Source organism: Heterodontus francisci, chromosome 12 (assembly GCF_036365525.1).
Source record: "Heterodontus francisci isolate sHetFra1 chromosome 12, sHetFra1.hap1, whole genome shotgun sequence".
Classification (NCBI taxonomy): Eukaryota; Metazoa; Chordata; class Chondrichthyes; order Heterodontiformes; family Heterodontidae; genus Heterodontus; species Heterodontus francisci.
Window position 1 is genome coordinate 85,949,131 of NC_090382.1, and position 16,309 is coordinate 85,965,439.

General features: G+C 42.3%; 1 protein-coding gene across 1 annotated transcript in view; it reads right to left on the bottom strand.

Moving 5' to 3' along the window:
* Nucleotides 1–12,047: 12,047 nt before the first annotated feature.
* Nucleotides 12,048–16,309, bottom strand: part of LOC137375642 (organic cation/carnitine transporter 2-like) — a 100,241-nt gene continuing 95,979 nt past the window's right edge. The window contains exon 10 of the mRNA XM_068043025.1: nucleotides 12,048–13,535. Within this exon, the coding sequence (XP_067899126.1) occupies nucleotides 13,457–13,535 (79 nt within the window). The 3' untranslated portion in view covers nucleotides 12,048–13,456. The remainder of the gene's footprint in view (nucleotides 13,536–16,309) is intronic.

Below are 16,309 nucleotides of genomic sequence, written 5' to 3' on the forward strand. Positions count from 1 at the left end.
CTCTCACAAATAGAGTATCAGTGACCTGCAAGATGCAATGGTGTGCTGTTGCTTGAGAGATGCCACCAAGGTCTGCTGCTGATCCTTGGAAGGAGCCAGAGATGAAGGAGTTCAAATCTACTTTCATGGCTACTGGCAGGACATGGTGAGCAGTACTGCGAGGTCTGTGGCCTTCCTCAACAAGGGTACAAATCTCTGACCATCTGCCTGGATAGGTGCAGTCTCCTGCGGCGCTGATTCTTTGATATCTCCAGGTAGCTTCTTCTTTGGGGGTAGACCCGATAATGAGGGTATGGTTTCCATTGTCTTTCTTCCCCATGTTCCTTTCCTCTTCCCTTCTCATGCCCGGGGCTCTGCATCTGTTCCTGAGGATGTTTATCATCTTTACTACTCGACCGTATCTCTGTACCTTAATCCCATGTCCAGCTGTTGCCTTGCTTGCGGTCAGCTGCATGAATAAAGCTTACCGGAGTCCACTCTTATTGCCCCACGATCCCTGGAGGGTCAAAACTCACTCCACTGCCCCAACGCCAACAGACCACTAGCTCCACTCACTCTGCTCACCCGATGGCACCTGTATGCCAATGGTTGATTGCCTCACTCAGCCATGCACCCTTTTATGGGCCCACCTAATTGGTGTATTCAGGACTGGCTCCCTGCTGTGTTGACGCTTCCTTCCATTTGGACTCTTCCTGATCCATAGTGTAACCTGTGTGCTCCCACAAAACTTCCAAACTAGCCCTTGATGATCTGATCAATTGATCAATTATCTGAATTGGGTGGGTTGACAGGTCCCACCTTTCCCCTCCTGAGCAAAATTGCATGTGGTCAGAATGGTGATGCAAACTGGCACGACGGCCAGCAGCATTGATTTTCGCACCTACCCGCCTCCCTACTTGCCCCCATATGGAGCTGAAAATCCTGCCCTATGTTTCACTAAAGACAGGCACAAAAACTCTGTGGACTCCTGCACCTCGAGCTAAAGAACACTTCATTGACTGGTGCAGCTGTCAGTGATTGTCAGGGTAATCGCTGCCTTGAACCTTGACATCACTATGTCCTTCCAGTTGGAATTGTTTACCAACTCTTTCAACCAGCACTACAGTTGAATTGTGCCAATCACAGATACTTTGTTTACCTGCACTACACATGTCATCTGTTTCTCTATGGAAAGGACACAGCACCACAAATTTGCTTTTAAAGGGATTTTAACATGTTAAGGATAGAAAAAGAGAGTTGGGTAAACCAGTGGCAGAAGATGGCCCAGATCAACAGTCAGAAGATATTGCATAGTGGGTATGTTATTGGACGAGTAATCCAGAAGCATAGACTAATGATCTAGCGACATGAGTTCAAATCCCACCACTGCAGTTGGGGGATTTAAATTCAGTTAATAAATAAATCAGTAATGGTGAACATGTAAGCACCAGATTGTTGTCAAATGTATCTGGTATACTAATGGCCTTTAGGGAACAAAATCTGTTGTCCTTACCCAGTCTGGTTTATACATGATTCCAGACCCACAGCAAAGAATTTGACTCTTAATTATCCTTTAAAATGGCCAATTGTGAATGTACAATTAATGCTGGCCTTGCCAATGCAGCTCACATCCCATAAATGAATAAACAAAATTTCTGTGTAGACTTTAATAGATAATACATTCAATTAAGTGCCTAAATCCATCACTGACATTAATCATAGCTTTATATTAGGACAACAACATTTCTTCCAATAATCTTACCTGTAGAATCCCAAAAAAAGGTCTCAGGATAGATTACAGCTGTCATTATGCCATTTTAGTTTTTACCCTAGCATTGTATAGTTCAGGTATATTTACTGCATTTTAGCTTAATATTTTCCCTTTGCACCATGCATGGTGCTCGTCGTTTACTTGTGCGCTCCATGAAAATGTGGTTGGAAGAAGTGAGCTGAATGGCTGCTAAATGATAACATCTGTCCGAGGTTTGAGGTGGTCCAGTACTCCTTGTGCTGAGTCCATCATAGACTGCAATACCATGAGCAATGCATATTACCACATTAGGTAGTTACCTGCGTTATAGAGTAAAATTAAAAAATAGTAAGGGAGCCCATTTTATGTGAAAGAATCACTTATTCTGCTTCCAGTTTATATTAGTTCTGTCGTTAGAAAACTTAGCATTAAAAGACTAAACACACAGACAGTCTCTCTCTCTCTCTCTCTGTCATATATATACATATATAGAGAGGTTAGCTACAGTCTGTTTACAATTAGATTCACTTTATAACTCCAAACTGGATATTTGGCTCTCCTTTGTCGTCTTGCGAACCGTAAAATTCGTTTTTTTGTGTATTTTCAGGGCCATAAGATGTCAGAATAGAGATAAATGTTTAACAGACTTGGAACATAATATGTGTGAAAGGTCATGGATGCAGGGCCCTATAAAATTAGTGCAGCTGTTAACTGTATACATGAAGTGAGACCCTAACCATAAGTAGGAAAAAATCGAAAGGAGACAGTGAGAGACACTTGAACTCAACTGGCTATAACATGCTGTACTTTTGTGGCCATATCTTGTGCAATCTCAGTTTTGGCTGTATGTTGGTTCACTTAATCCTAAATAAATCTTCAAGCCTTTGCTCCATATTTAATCTCATTGTTGACACAATGAGATATAGAATTGCAGCCTTTCTTTTAATAGTACAAAATTCACATTCCTAAACTTGCACTTGCAGGCTAATGGCTTTTGCAGTCATTTGAGCAAGACAGTTCTAAGAACAAATTCCCAGAACCATTGCCAATCAGGAGTCAATAACGTGTGCCTTGAGGCACTCCCAAATAATTAGGAACTGTGTTATACTTGTGTTACACTTTTTCCCAATTTCAGCACATAACTAAATAAAAATGGAAGACAGTTATATTACAGCAATGTGCATTTATATTGCATGCTTAACACAGGAAACTATCCCTAGTTGCTTCTCAGAGTTGTGAAAAAAGCAATGCTAAGCCAAAGAAGAGAGCAGAAGGAGTGGCCAAAACCTTGCTCAAACATGATGGTTTTAAGGAAAGTCTCAAAGCAGGAGATGGAAATGGTGAGGTGGAGGAGTTTGGGCAGGGAATTTGAGAGTTTTAGACTGAAGGCGCAGCCACCAAGTATGGCAAAACGGAAGTGAACATGAGTCCATAATAAGAGAGTTTGCGGGGAGCAGAGGCAGTTGTAATGCTAAAGGATATTACAGAAATAGGGATGTGAATTTTAATGACTTGTGGATTTAATACCAGTCAGCAAGGCTGGGAGTGACGGATGAATGGAACTTGATGTAGGATAGGGTATGGACAGCAGAATTTTGGATGGTGTGAAGTCTATAGAGGATGGACGGCTGGCCAGGAGAGCGTGAAAGTAATTCAGTCTGGAAATGACAAAAACATCGATGAAGATGTCAGCTGCAGATGGGCTGAGGAAGGAGGAGAGGCAGATGATGCTTGGAGGTGAAAGTCGGCAGAATTTGTGATGGAGAGGATTTAGGGATGGATGTTCAGCTTGGGCTCAAATAAGGTGATGAGTTTGTAGTCTGGTTCATCCTGACATAGTAACCGGGCGAAGTACAACAACAACTTGCATTGAGAGGCCACCTTTAAAAAAAATCACAAAGTAAGCATATGGAGTTTGTGGTGAGCATGTTGATGCCCCCATGACTTGAGATTATATTGTTAGAAGGTAGCATGTAAATGAAGAAGAGAGCCAAGAATTAATCCTTGGGGGACTCTGGACATGAGCAGACTGGGGTGAAAACCATTGCTGTAGATACTGTCACCTAAATTGTATAAGTAAGAGTGGAATCAAGCAAGGGCATTACCACAGAGCTAGATGATAGATGAGAGGTATTGGAGGAGAATTGTGTGATCAACTGTTGAAGTTTCCTGGAAGGTTGAGGAGGACCAGTTAATATAATGCACCATGATTGGAATCACAGAAAAAAAAAAGCACATCTTTGTTCGGGGCTCTTTCGTTAGAAATGCTCTAGTTTCAATTGCATAAGTTAAAGCGTGGAACCAAGTGAGTGGAGTCCCACTAGGCTGGACAGCAAGAAATGTATTCAATGAGGATGGTGCGATTGACCATGTCAAAGGCTACAGAGAGGTTGAGGAAGGACTATGCATCAAAAGGTTTTGTTCTTGACTTTCGTTAGGGTTGTTTCAGTGCTGTTTCAGTCCTGTGTGAGGGACAGAAATCTAATTAGTGAGTTCCAAAGAGGGAACTACCAGAAAAGATAATGCCTGAGAAGGTACAATTTTCAATATCTGTTAGCTTGGGGACCTGGAAGGAACTTTACAGATCCTGAGTTTAGTGGGAATGGAATATCATTCCTCATTTGAAATTAGGATCAAGAATGGCCTTGTCAGGTGCTTATGTAGCACTGCACAAGTATGGACTCCTTCATTGCTGCCCAAACTGCACAGGTAGTTTGACATACTTTCAAATGATTGCATGAACTGCTGGTGCTGAACTGTGTAGGTAAATTCATTAGGTTTGTAACTGAAAATTCCAACAGCTTCCATCCATGGATACCAAGTCTGGAACTCAGTAACTCATCTCCTAGAATGAGATGTATCTCTGATTGTGCTTGCCACTGTATTAGTGGATGACACAGAATAGTGTGAATCTGCGCTTTGGGCTCTGCCACCCTATCCTTTTGGGAAACTTAAGGAGCTGAAGAGAATAATTTATAATATATTCTTGGTAAAGCTGACATGCAAAGATAGTCCAGTTTAGTAGTAAAATGTTCCAAGATGCTAGATAAACTTAAGTTGTTGTTACTGTGCTGCAGTTTATGCATGTGCATGGGAATGAATAAATCAGTGAATAAGAGTGAACAAATGAATAGCAAAATGTAATCCTAGCTATAAGTTTGGGAAAGGCCTCCAACATTTCCATCTGCCTAGTTTACTGTTTCTATACCCAGATTTTCCAGGAATTCTCTTTCTAAAGAGTCAAAGGTTAGACATAAACTCAATCCCCCTCCATCCATCCACTGACACTGCTAATGTGCAGCCTTCTGCTGAGAGCAGAAGGAAAAGAGTTAGATGTGTGTTACTTATGTGTCTATATCTGTAGCCATATCAAGTAAGTATCTACTTTGTCCTGACAGCGTGTTTGTTTGTTATTTGACACTTTTAATGGGATAGAAAGCAAATGATTCATTATGACAATGCAGGGTGCCTTTTTAAAGTTTGGGCAAACTTGTACATTTGGAAAACATGTGACCAAGTGCTGGGATTTCTCCCTTAGTCATGGTGCACCAAATGTACATTAAAGTGCTGTTAAGATACATTGCATAGTGTCATGGAAGTATTTTTGTCTGTTTAAAAACTAAAGGGGGTCTGTGTGTCTTTAAGACTGAGAGCAGTTTTTATATTCTCTGAGAACAGTATGTGTGAGCTACAAGCCTGTTCCTAAGCAACAGCAAGAGACCTGCAGTCACATGCCACATTGTATCAGTTTGACTGTGTGTTAATACTGGCTAGAACCGGTCTGATCTGGCAGAAGAGCAAAGCGTGCTCTCCTTGAAGGAAGGATTTGTCTCTCTTTCAGCAGAAGATTTACATTGGCCTACAGGCTGTGTTTCAACTAAAGAGGAAAAGGTCCCTGCAAAGGAATCTTTACATTGTTGGAGGTAGCAAATTCCTTTTTACTCCCGTCTCTAAGAAGTCTCTGCCTCAGGCATAACTTTCTGTTGCCTTTCATGTGTCTGGAAGTTCTAGAAACTCAGTAATGTTTCTACTGATAGACTGCAAATTCAAAATCTAAATAGATCTGTTGCTATACTCCTTGTTGAAAGATCTGTATGACACCTACTGCAACTGAAGTGCCTATCCATTACAGACTGCTCATCAACTCACTTGGAGACTTTCAGTAGCATCTGATTATCCAACTCTGGGACACCTCACTGATCCAGGAAAGTAACCAACTAGGACTTACAACTCAGTTGTTTCATTATTCCTAAGAAACAGGTCTAATTTCAAAACATATTTTGGAACCGGTTAACCGTTAGTTTTATGAATGTATATGTGTGTCCATGAAGGTTAGGAGGAATAAGAAGTTGTAAAGTCTCTTCAGGCACAGATTTATCTCAATATTGTTTAAAATTTAGTTTATTCATAAATAGTTAATTTGTTGTTGTTTAAAGATACCTGGATTGGTGCATTTTATTCTGGGGGTGAATAAAGTGATTAATTTGGCTAATTTTCAGGTAGGTGGAAACTTTAATAATAGTTTAGTTTAGAGATACAGCACTGAAACAGGCCCTTTGGCCCACTGAGTCTGTGCCGACCATCAACCACCCATTTATACTAATCCTACATTCCTACCACATCCCCACCTGTCCCTATATTTCCCTACCACCTACCTATACTAGGGGCAATTTATAATGGCCAATTTACCTGTCAACCAGCAAGTCTTTGGCATGTGGGAGGAAACCGGAGCACCCAGAGGAAACCCACACAGACACAGGGAGAACTTGCAAACTCCACACAGGCAGTACCCAGAATTGAACCCAGGTCGCTGGAGCTGTGAGGCTGCGGTGCTAACCACTGCGCCACTGTGCTGCTCTGTAACCTGTGGAGTAATGGGACTGAATTGACAGTGCATTATTCCTGCCTCAGTCATAATAGCAAAATCCTACAAGTAACCAAAAAGGGAGCATTACTTATTGTGGCAACAGCGCTGAAATCAGATTTATTTCTCGTTTGATCTTTCCGGTTTGTTTTCCAGTTGAAGCAGTATTGATATGTCTACCATCTGCATTCAGGTGTTGTAACACTGTGCTTGATTGCAGGGTGTCCTTCAGTTCCAAAAAAGACTACCCTTCTTTTGAGGACCTTGCACAAAAGACCTTGCACAACAGCATCTTCAAAACTGAAAAAAGTGCCTGAGTTCTGTAACTTGCTCCATCCGTTTCTACCATGGGCAGCTTTTAAAAAAAAAACTTGTACTTAAATAGTGCCTTTAATGTAATAAAATGTCCCAAGGCACTTCACAGGAGCATTATCAAACAAAATTTGACACCGAGCTACCTAAGGAAATATTACGGCATATAACCAAAAGCCTGGTCAAAGAGATAGGTTTTAAGGAGTATCCTAAAAGAAGAAAGAGAGGCAGAGAGGTTTAGGGAAGGAATTCCAGAGCTTAGGATCTTGCAGTTGAAGACAGGAACACCAATGGTGAAGCAATTAAAATTGGGTAAGCTCAAGAGGCTAGACTTACAGCAGCGCAGATATCTCAGAGGGTTATGGGGTTGGAGGAGATTACAGAGATAGGAAGGGGTAAGGCCATGCAGAGATTTGAAAACAAGGATGAGAAGTTTATAATTTAAGTGTAGCTTTACTGGGAGCCAGTGTCGGTTAATGAACCAGGGGTGCTGGGTGAACGGGACTTGGTGTGCGTAAGAGCATGGGCAGCAGAGTTTTGGATGCCCAAAATTTACGGAGGGTAGAATGTGAGAGATCAGCCAGGAGTGCACTGGAATAGTCTCATCTAGGGGTAACAAAGGCATGGATGAGGGTTTCAGCTGCAGATGAGCTGAGTCAGGATGGAGTCGGGCAATTTTATGGAAGTGGAAATAAATGATCTTACTGATGGTACAGATCTGTGATTGGAAGCTTATCTCAGGGTCAAATGTGGCATCAAGGTTGCGAATAGTCTGGCTCGCTCTCATATAGTTGCTAGGAAGAGGGATGGAGTCAATGGCTAAGGAACGGAGTTTGGAGCAGGGCCTGAAGACGATGGCTTTGGTCTTCCAATTCTTTAATTGGAGGAAATTTCCACTCATCCAGTACTGGATGTTGGGCAAGACTCCTCAGATACTGAACCAGTCCATGTAGAAATGCAACAAGACCTGGACAATATCCAGGCTTGGGCTGATAAGTGGCAAGTAACATTCGCGCCACACAAGTGCCAGGCAATGACCATCTCCAACAAGAGAGAATCTAACCATCTCCTCTTGACATTCAACAGCATTACCATCACTGAATCCCCCACTATCAACATCCTAGGGGCTACCATTGACCAGAAACTGAACTGGAGTAGCCATATAAATACCGTGGCTACAAGAGCAGGTCAGAGGCTAGGAATCCTGAGGCGAGTAACTCACCTCCTGACTCCCCAAAGCTTGTCCACCATCTACAAGGCACAAGTCAGGAGTGTGATGGAATACTCTCCACTTGCCTGGATGGGTACAGCTCCAACAACACTCAAGAAGCTCGACACCATTCAGGACAAAGCAGCCCACTTGATTGGCACCCCATTTACAAACATTCACTCCCTCCATCACCGACGCACAGTAGCAGCAGTGTGTACCATCTACAAGATGCACTGCAGCAATGCACCAAGGCTCCTTAGACAGCACCTTCCAAACCCACGACCTCTACCAACTAGAAGGACAAAGGCAGCAAATGCATGGGAACACCATCACCTGCAACTTCCCCTCCAAGTCACACACCATCCTGACTTGGAACTATATCGCCGTTCCTTCACTGTCACCGGGTCAAAATCCTGGAACTCCCTTCCTAACAGCACTGTGGGAATACCTACTCCGAATGGACTGCAGCGGTTCAAGAAGGCAGCTCACCACCAACTTCTCAAGGGCAATTAGGGATGGGCAATAAATGCTGGCCTAGCCAGCGACGCCCACATCCCTGAATGAATAAAAAAAAAGTCTGATAATTTAGAGGCAGTCAAGCTCAGAGAGGGCATGAGGGGAGGTAGGAGAGAAACTGGAGAATTACATGAGTTCAGGGTTAGGACAGAGGAGAACGTTAGAGGAAATTTGGCCCAGTAGGCAAGGGGAAGGGAAGAATGTGGCAGAGGCAGCTGATTGGATGGTCTCAATTTTGGCAACAAAGAAGTCCATGAAGTCCTCCCCCTTGCTGTTGGATGTGAGGCTGGATCACTCCGGGGGAAAAACTGCAATGCCTCCTATTCTTGCCGTGACCTCACTCTGTACCCCAGAATTACTTCTCCTATTAAGTGGGATTCAACACTAAATTAGAAGATTCTTAAAGGCATGCCTGTGTGTTACCAAATGGAGGATTCTGTGTAGCATCTGCAGAGTGATGAGTGCAAAGCTTGCCAGCAACCCATGAAATGGCAGAAATGGAGTAAAGATAGTGATGCCTCTGTGGTACTGTAAAATGCTTTATTTAATTTGGGAAAAAACAAGATACCTCTTTAGATGTGATAAGTCACATTTATTTAACTTAAAGAAGATTTCTTCAAACAAGCATTTGACTGTTAGCAAATCCCCTTACATGGCAATGTTTATGTGGAAATAATTTTAGATTTTCCTTTTACATTGGGGGTATATTCATTTATGAGGAACTTATTTTGTCAAACTATTATGATCACAAACCCAATAGTTTTGCTTCAAAATGGGAAAAATCTATATATAGAATAGAAGAATGTATAAACATAAAAAAGCCATTCAACCCTTGCATTTTGATTCATCATCTAGGGCCTGCTTTGGACATGCTTGTGAATCATGTGATGCTATTAATATCACAAATCCATGTAGTTTTCCATATGTTCATTTTAATTGTAATTAACATGTTCTTGAGACCATATTAATGAAGTGTCTTAGATAATGAATAAATTGTAGATATTTAAATTAATTTCATAAGTCACCATGCATAACTCCTGTCACTTAGAACATCATTTTGATTACAGCCCCATTGCTCACATTTAATCCAAAATTAGTTATCATGCTTTCCACCAAAGAGAAAATTATTAAGCAAAAGAATAATATCAGAAAAATGATAAAATGAATCAAAACTAAACATCATCACTATCTGCAACCATTAGTCAAGATCAAACAATGAGTACAGACCCATTTCAAAATTTCCTCCTGAGGCATGATTTATGTTCCAAGAAAGGGTAGCATAAATGTTCATGTTTAAGGCCAACCAGATATAGAATAATGCCCAAACATCCACCCAAATAATCCACAATTCTCATACAAGATGATGATCAAAATTACAATGCTGCTATCCATCAAAACTCTCACAGTATGTATCCATCAGTGCCCCTCTAATCCTTATCACTTTAATAAGAAAATTTATATCTGATGTTACTCTGCTTCACCAGAGTTGTGATAAAGGACAACAATATTGCCAATTTCAGTCCTAGCATCATACAAGGTTTTAGTGCAGAGAATGCAATTTAGTCTATTGTATGGGCTGGTTGTTTGCTGGAGTAGTCCAAAACTAATGCCACAGCCTTAGTGTCTCCCCCAGTCCTGTCTCTTCCTCTGTTTAAAATGTGTATGTACTTTTCCTTTAAACAAGATCGCCGACTCATTCATTCCAAGTGGTAAAGCATTGGATATTCCAATAATCCTCTGCATAAAGAAATTTTGCCTAACTTTTCTCTTCACTCTTAGCAACCATCTCAGATTTATAGCCCTCCATCATTGACTTCCCAACCAAAGGAAATCATTTTATTCTATTCATCCCATCAAAATATTTCATAATTTTAAAACATCTATTAAATCTCTTTTAGCCTTCTCTGGCCCAGTGCAAACAGCCCCAAAATTTCAAGTCTGTTGCATCCTGTTACAATCCCCAGCATTATCTTGGTAAATCGATACTGAACACTTTATATGGCTTTAATGGTCTTTTTATAATAAGGACTCCAAAATGGCACTTGCTCTAACTATGGCACATTGTGTTGTACAAAGTTTTCATGACATTTGTATTCTTGTATTCTATGCCCCTATTTATAAAATCCAAAATGTTATTGGCTTTTTTAAGACTTTATGTGCCTACACTTGTACTTGCAGAAAATTTGAATTACTAGGTCTCTCTGTTCATCCACACCTTTCAACATTTTTTCACTGTACTATCAAAAACTTCTAAATTGCATGTGCCATCTGTTTGCTCATTCTGCGAATTTATCAATGACCATCTGAAGTTGTTTATAGTCCTCCCTCACTGTCGCTTCAAAATCCTGGAACTCTCAACCTAACAGCACTGTGGGTGTACCTACACCACATGGAGTGCAGCGGTTCAAGAAAGTGGCTCTCCACCACCTTCTCAAGGGCAATTAGGGATGGGCAATACATCTGGTCTTGCCAGTGACATCCACATCCCCCTGAATGAATTAAGAAAAGATCCTTATGTTGTCTTTTTTGTGTTTTCTTTTATGTTGCCAACAAATTTCAGTATCATCTCCTCATGTGAAGTCAGAGGGGAAGAAATTCAACTTGGTTTTGCCCATTTTATGGACATAAAATAAACATTGGGAAGATGAATTTTGAGTCATGAACTCCCATAGATGAGTTCTCCATAAAGGGAGCAGCCACTACATCAGCTGGCCTACTGATAGTTGGCACAGGTGGTAGTCTATAAGCACTAAGGTTACAGTAAGGGTCCGTCGCCTGTTGGGAGTCCCCAGATTTCTCATGGTGTGCTTCATATTTCATTACTTCACCCAGCAAAGGGAGTAACTCCGGGAGCTGCCTCAGGAAAAAGAAGTGGAGGAGAAAGTGCTGGAATATGGTCAGGAAGCTGAAGGGGAAGAGAAAGGGCCAAAAATGCTGCCAGATCTCTACAGTAGCAAATAAAAAAAACCCTTTTGTTGAATCATCCCTCACTCCCCTTTATACAACCATCCTTCCTACCATCACACATACTGTTTACAACTACCAGATGAACATCCTCATATTGTTCACCAACTTCAATGTAAAAAAGTGTTGTGCAACAACAGAGTGTTCATTAATTTATTTATTAATTTATTACAGTGAATTTTGAAAACTAAATGTCATCCTAGTGCCTTAGCACCCTATTCTCCTGAGTTCCTGCCTTCCAGGCTTGTTTTCCAATTCTGGTGAGTGCTCAAACAAGGTGCTCCTGCAGTGGCTACAGTATGGGAGGTGGAAACTTCCACTGAAGACCTTGAGATGGTCCTGTTGGGCAATGTTGAGGAGTTCTGGCTTTAGAGTGCCCAGCCTTAGACTCAGCAACAATTGCTGCAGTCTGACCCATCTAGCTCTAAGGTGCCAACACAAATTGGGCGGCACAGTGGCGCAGTGGTTAGCACCGCAGCCTCACAGCTCCAGCAACCTGGGTTCAATTCTGGGTACTGCCTGTGTGGAGTTTGCAAGTTCTCCCTGTGTCTGCGTGGGTTTCCTCCGGGTGCTCCGGTTTCCTCCCACAGCCAAAAGACTTGCAGGTTGATAGGTAAATTGGCCATTATAAATTGCCCCTAGTGTAGGTAGGTGGTAGGGAAATATAAGGACAGGTGGGGATGTGGTAGGAATATGGGATTAGTGTAGGATTAGTATAAATGGGTGGTTGATGGTCGGCACAGACTCGGTGGGCTGAAGGGCCTGTTTCAGTGCTGTATAACTAAACTAAACAAAGAATGGACTGAGGGGCTGGTAGAGGAACTGAAGTGCAGTTATCCTTAAAGATAATGGCATCTGGTTCTACTATGTTGAACTGCAATACCAATCATAAAGCCAAAGTGTATCTCCCCTTTTAAGAGAAGCAAGATGCCTTTAACTAGCATCACTGACACCCAATTTTCCACTTTTCCAATTGGTGAGCTGCCAATAAACAGAACAAGTAGCACTGACAGATCACCAATCAAATCAAATGAAGCGTGCATTCCATTGTGTTATTCATTTGATGGAAGTATAATTTCTCTCCCCACATCATCTATATTGGCTCGGAACAAAAGTGGACTCAGCACTTACCCCTGGGGTACACCACTTCCAGTTCTTCAACCAAGGCAATACCCATTCACACCAAACCTTTATATCCTGTCAGTCATTCATGCTATGGTAATTTCTCTTAGACCACATGCAGTCCTGGCTCCTGCTGCTGGTTTTAAATGTCCTCTCCCTGTATCTACCCTTATGACCTATTTCTAATTTTATACCAGCACTGAGAATTAGGACTTCTGGGGAATTTCCATTTAAATGTCACAGCCCTGAAGGAATGGAGTAACAGTTGACGACAATAAATGACAGCATGAAAGGAACACACTGTTTGGTGCTACTGTTTGATTCGTCTTTAGCAAAATTGTTCTGCGAGGAGAAAATAACAGAGGGAGGATATGATTCATACATTATTAGCCCAAACTGGGACATCAGTTTTTTTTGTCTTATATAGGACTACAGTATTGGTTCCTATTGAAACTAAGTAACTGTCCCTGCATAAACTTCAAGGAGATGCAAGTTAGAAGAATAAGTTCTAAAATATTCATCTTGTAAAAATACAGAAAGTTTGTTTTCTAGAACCAATTGAAGCAGCCTTCTGCTCATCCTAGTCTTTGATGGTGGTCCCTGAGTACCTTAGTTGTATTGCTAAGCATATTTTGACATGAGATAATGTTAGTATGTGATGCAGACAAAGAAAATGCTGAGTCTCCATTTCTCCATTGCTGTAGATCTGTGGCCAGGACTGGGTCAAAATTCTTGCTTTTTAATGACCATCAGGTTTTTCAGTTGTTTCACCTTTATCAAAGTTGTCATGATTGCTGCATGGAATTCTAGATTGGAAGCTGAAATCAAAAAGAAAGAAGCAGCACTGTTATGAAGAGTGAACATGAACGAAGACTTTCCCATCACATTTCAATGGGTAGATTTAATAGTTTATTTCATACCAAATTAGGGTTATTCCAACCATTATGTCTCATATTGCAAAATTCTAAACAGTTTAGTGTAAGGCAGCATAAAAGTACAATACCAATGCATTATATGCCACAAAATACTAAGATATAGGTTGTCCCCAAATTCGGGGGATTAGTCTGGGGGAGCCTTTCACTATGGGCAGAGGCAATTATTTAAAAAAATAAAAGTCACACCATGAGTTACTTTTCTATTAGCTATTAGAAAATACTGAAGAGATTGAGGAAGAGTTGTGATGAGGTGAAATTCTGCCCAGTCTTTCGTATCCACCCAGTCTCAACCCATTTTCCTGAGTGAGGTTCATTAAATATGTATGGTGAGCTCCCAGAATATTCCAAATGTAAATCGAATCCAGCAGTGAAAAAGAGGAAACTCCAGTGATTTATAAGTGGGCACGATCCAGCAAGTAAAAACAGAAAATCAAAACTCACTGAAGGATTTGGTGGAAATGAGGGCTTTTGACAGTTAAGTCATTTGGAACTGAACCGAAGAAGAGGAAACCACTACATGACCTTCTTCCCCATGGCAGCCCTAGGAATTGCAGTAAAATAGGTGAAAAAAAGAAATAACTCCTGGGCACTAAGCCCTCCACTGCCAACTGTTTGAATGTGCTGGATGAGGAAGAAGCAGGCAGCAATTGCTACAATGGAGGTGGGGGCAGTGGAGGGAAATCCCAATCAGGGCAGCTGTAGGCTGATTTTGGGTGGGATCTGTTACGGACATGTGGGAACTGATGGAGGTGATTTCCACTTTTCACCTCTCAACTGACCGCAGATAGTGTTTTAAAAAAAGTGTTTAGTCCCTGAGTGTTTTGAGGGTCAAATAAATGGACAAATGACAGGTTTTCTCATGGGCTAAAAAAGAAAGATAAATATTTAATTTACACAATAACCAAAAAATGTTTGTGACTTCACCCACTCATGCATGCACATTCTTTGGCCTCCTTATCTCGAGAGACAATGGATAAGCGACTGGAGGTGGTCAGTGGTTTGTGAAGCAGCGCCTGGAGTGGCTATAAAGGCCAATTCTAGAGTGACAGACTCTTCCACAGGTGCTGCAGAGAAATTTGTTTGTCGGGGCTGTTACACAGATGGCTCTCCCCTTGCACCTCTGTCTTTTTTCCTGCCAACTACTAAGTCTCTTCGACTCGCCACACTTTAACCCCGTCTTTATGGCTGCATGCCAGCTCTGGCGAACGCTGGCAACTGACTCCCACGACTTGTGATCAATGTCACAGGATTTCATGTCGCGTTTGCAGACGTCTTTAAAGCGGAGACATGGACGGCCGGTGGGTCTGATACCAGTGGCGAGCTCGCTGTACAATGTGTCTTTGGGGATCCTGCCATCTTCCATGCGGCTCACATGGTCAAGCCATCTCAAGCGCCGCTGACTCAGTAGTGTGTATAAGCTGGGGATGTTGGCCGCCTCGAGGACATCTGCGTTGGAGATACGGTCCGGCCACCTGATGCCAAGTATTCTCCGGAGGCAGCGAAGATGGAATGACTTGAGACTTCGCTTTTGGCTGACATACGTTGTCCAGGCCTCGCTGCCGTAGAGCAAGGTACTGAGGACACAGGCCTGATACACTCGGACTTTTGTGTTCCGTGTCAGTGCACCATTTTCCCACACTCTCTTGACCAGTCTGGACATAGCAGTGGAAGCCTTTCCCACGCGCTTGTTGATTTCTGCATCTAGAGACAGGTTACTGGTGATAGTTGAGCCTAGGTAGGTGAACTCTTGAACCACTTCCAGAGCGTGGTTGCCAATATTGATGGATGGAGCATTTCTGACGTCCTGCCCCATGATGTTCATTTTCTTGAGGCTGATGGTTAGGCCAGATTTATTGCAGACAGCCACAAACCTGTCGATGAGACTCTGCAGGCACTCTTCAGTGTGCGATGTTAAAGCAGCATCGTCAGCAAAGAGGAGTTCCCTGATGAGGACTTTCTGTACTTTGGACTTCGCTCGAAGACGGGCAAGGTTGAACAACCTGCCCCCTGATCTTATGTGGAGGAAAATTCCTTCTTCAGAGGACTTGAACGCATGTGAAAGCAGCAGGGAGAAGAAAATCCCAAACAGTGTGGGTGCGAGAACACAGCCCTGTTTCACGCCACTCAGGATAGGAAAGGGCTCTGATGAGGAGCCACCATGTTGAATTGTGCCTTTCATATTGTCATGGAATGAGGTAATGGTACTCAGTAGCTTTGGTGGACTTCCAATCTTTTCTAGTAGACTGAAGAGACCACGTCTGCTGACGAGGTCAAAGGCTTTGGTGAGATCAATGAAAGCAATGTAGAAGGGCATCTGTTGTTCACGGCATTTCTCCTGTATCTGACGAAGGGAGAACAGCATGTCAACGGTCGATCTCTCTGCACGAAAGCTACACTGTGCCTCAGGGTAGACGCGTTCGGCCAGCTTCTGGAGCCTGTTTAGAGTGACTCGAGCAAAGACTTTCCCCACTATGCTGACCAGGGAGATTCCACGGTATTTGTTGCAGTCACCGCAGTCACCTTTGTTTTTATAGAGCGTGATGATATTGGCATCGCACATGTCCAGGGGTACTGCTCCCTCGTCCCAGCACAGGCATAGCAGTTCATGTAGTGCTGAGAGTATAGCAGGCTTGGCACTCTTGAATATTTCAGGGGTA